Source organism: Oncorhynchus nerka, linkage group LG25 (genome assembly GCF_034236695.1).
Source record: "Oncorhynchus nerka isolate Pitt River linkage group LG25, Oner_Uvic_2.0, whole genome shotgun sequence".
In the NCBI taxonomy this organism is placed as follows: domain Eukaryota; kingdom Metazoa; phylum Chordata; class Actinopteri; order Salmoniformes; family Salmonidae; genus Oncorhynchus; species Oncorhynchus nerka.
In genome coordinates, this window is record NC_088420.1 from 38,961,039 (window position 1) to 38,964,313 (window position 3,275).

General features: G+C 38.2%; 1 protein-coding gene across 1 annotated transcript; it reads right to left on the minus strand.

Annotated features, from left to right (window-relative positions):
• Positions 1-76: 76 nt before the first annotated feature.
• LOC115118917 (CD209 antigen-like protein E) lies at positions 77-2,227 on the minus strand. The gene is made up of 6 exons (XM_029647646.2): positions 2,006-2,227; positions 1,830-1,919; positions 1,637-1,744; positions 1,327-1,469; positions 696-796; positions 77-563 (listed from the first exon to the last, which is right to left on the minus strand). Exons 1-6 carry the CDS (start codon positions 2,115-2,117, stop codon positions 413-415), a joined length of 705 nt encoding a protein of 234 aa, XP_029503506.1. The 5' UTR covers positions 2,118-2,227; the 3' UTR covers positions 77-412.
• Positions 2,228-3,275: the final 1,048 nt, after the last annotated feature.

Consider the following 3,275-nt stretch of genomic DNA (forward strand, 5'->3'; position numbering starts at 1 on the left):
GCTGGTTGTTTTAAAACGTTTTGATTCAAAGAGTTTAGACATGTAAGAAAGCATTGTATGTGATACCGTGGAATGATTCAGGTGTGTATTCTTCTTTTATTTGGAAACCTGGAAACAAGTGGAGGAGTCATACATCCATACTTTTGGTATAAGATATAAAAAGACTCAAATGACGACAAAACAAAGTAAAATAACATTTTGGGATTATTATAGGGTAATAGCAGTTGCACTAAGCTAATTAGGCATTGATATATATATTTATATTTATATTTATTTAAACAAGGGGGAAATATAAGTATGCAATAGTCCAAACAGGAGTTGTAAAAAAGCATATACAGTATATTACTTGATGGTTCATGAAAAATGAAAAGAAAAAAATGCAGTTTGAATGCAGTTATATGTGCAGTTTGAGTTACGGATAAGCCACTTTCTCACAGATCCCTAACTTCAGTTGACCACATGCTACATCATTCCAGCTCTGCTCTGTCTTAGAATAAATTAAGCTCCTCTCAGCACAGTCCTCTTCACCGCCGTAACTGTTAGGCTCTCCACTCTTCCAGTACCTGTAACCAATCAAGACCCAGCCCTCAGTTTACAAACACAAAGTAAATGGAATGTAATGTAAAGAAATTGAGGCCTGTGGCTTTAAATGAAATACAGTTATTATGGGACATTAGAATATTTAAATGTCTTACTCCATGGTCAGTGGTGTTCCATCCACCCATTTCCATGACCCCTCTGTCTCTCTGTCAGACAGACCAATCCAGAACATCCCATTGAATCCATTGATAAAATTCTAAAATATTGGCACAGACATTTAATGTCAACAAAACTCAATGAATCCTTCATCAATAACTAGGGCCAGTTGTTTTCTGGGGTTTTTCTTTCATCAATATTTCCATCCATATTCCATCCATATTATCCACTAGGGTTGCTGCAGGTATAAAATCCTAGGACATGTTAAATGACACAAGCTTGAGTGTTTGGTGGGGGGGGGATCCCCTAAGCCTTGAAAGTCACTAGACCTGGGTTCAAGTCACGGTTGGGGCTACCCACACAGTGATGTGTAGAATCACTGATCTACAAATAGTATTCCCTGCCAAGTAATAGGCTTTGTGCAATTAAAATGTGTAGAGCTACGCCTTCCCTGGCGATTGATTAAAGAACATTTCCTAGAATTGTCTACCTGAAGCAAACCTAGTGAATAATGCTGGAAATAACAGTTCAAGAAAAATAAATCACCAAAACAGCTACCAATAACTACAACACCATTTCTACTGCTGCTACTACCACCACTATCCATTTACCTCTCTCTCTCTCACTCACCTGTTCCTCTCTGCTGTCTATGATCACCAGGTCGGCTCCACTCCCTACACAGTCCTGTTTGCTCTGCTCCCAAGTCTTCTCCACAGTGGAGAAGAGGTAAAAACTGGATCCAAAATGACGCCATCCCATTTTAAAATGATGCTCTGTTGAAGAGCAACGGAGAACACATGTTCAAGCAGCAGCTTCATACTCATAAACCCATGAACCCAATAACACTAATAATGACAATCATATTTGCGATTGTTATGGTGTGTGTGATTGAATTCCAGCCAGTCCAAATGGTGTGGTCAGATAAGGATAACTCACTCACCCATAAACAATAATTTCTTTTGAAGGTTAACTATCTCCCCCTTCAGCTGGTCTGTCTCTGTCAATAGCTTAGTCTGCTCCTCCTCAAAGTCACTTGCCACTCTGTTGTCTGCAAAGAAACATAAAAAGCAATGACCAAAATAATCACACTAAAACAACCTGACTATCAATGATATAAAACTGGGTAAACTCACAGTGGGCACAAAGGCCTATGATCCCAGTCAGTAAAAGAACACACAGCAGCCCCAGACACACAACAGCAGCTTTGAGGTGGTTACTCTTTGCTGAGGATCAAAGACATGATTTACAGCTTACTGTGGTACAGTTTAGCAGGTTGTGAAAGATGTGTGTGCTGTTTTTTTTATCTTACCAAATTGTTGCCTTCCTGCCATACCACTGGAGGTGACATCCTGGGTCTCAATGTTGGGGTCATGAAGAACCTTTACGGTTTCAGCACTAATATTAGCATAAATATCCTCCATAACATCAGTACTTTTCAGTTCATCCTTCTCAATGGTGTCAGTTGGTAAAGGTTATACTGAGTCTATACAGTGTTTTAAAACTGTATGTCCTTTCACCATCCCATTTTTTGACGGACATTTCCGGAAGTCGGTCAAATAGGGTGATACATATTTCAACACTGTCAAGAAAAGAGAACCAAAAGTATAACTTCTGGTTAGGGTTGCGGAACCTCTAACATTATATTGAGAGAGGCATGTTTTTAAACTGAATTCTCTGTGATTTTCAAGTGGTGAGTTCCTAATTTGTACAGAAGTAGCTAGCAAGTTATGCTAAAGTTAGCTAACCAAAATAATGTTTACAATGCCATGGCGGAATGCCTCTTGCGTTAACTCTTAACTTCCCACAATGATTTTAATCATAACAGGACATCCATTCCATTTAGCTACTGTTTTGTTGAACAGTGCCTTCAGAAACTATTCATACCCCTTGACTTATTCCACATTATCTTGTGTTACAGTCTGAATGCAAACATTTTCTCACCCATCTACATAAAATACTCCATAATGACAAAGTGAAAACATGTTTTTAGAAAGTTTTGCAAATTCATTGAAAATAGAAATACAGAAATATCTCATTTAAATAAGTATTCTCAGTACCGTACATATTAGCTGTAATCGCTGCCAAAAGTGATTCTATGTACCTTTCTGGGTAAGTCTCAGATTTTCACACCTGGATTGTACAATATTTGCACATTATACTTTTTTAAATACTGCAAGATCCGTCAAGTTGGTTGTTGATCATTGCTAGACAGCAATTTTCAAATATTGCCATAGATTTTCAAGCCGATTTAAGTCAAAACTGTAGCTAGGCCACTCAAGCATTCAATACCGTCTTGGTAAGCGACTGCAGTGTATATTTGGCCTTGTGTTTTAGGTTATTTTCCTGCTGAAACGTGAATTTGTCTCCCAATTTCTGGTGAAAAGCAGACTGAAACAGGTTTTCCTCTAGGATTTTGCCTGTGCTTATCGCTATACCTTTTCTTTTTATTATGAAAAACTCCCTAGTCCTTGCCAATGACAAGCATACCCATAACATGATGCAGCCACCATCATGCTTGAAAATATGAAGAGTTGTTCTCAGTGATGTGTTATGTTGGATTTGCCTCAAACATAAAACTT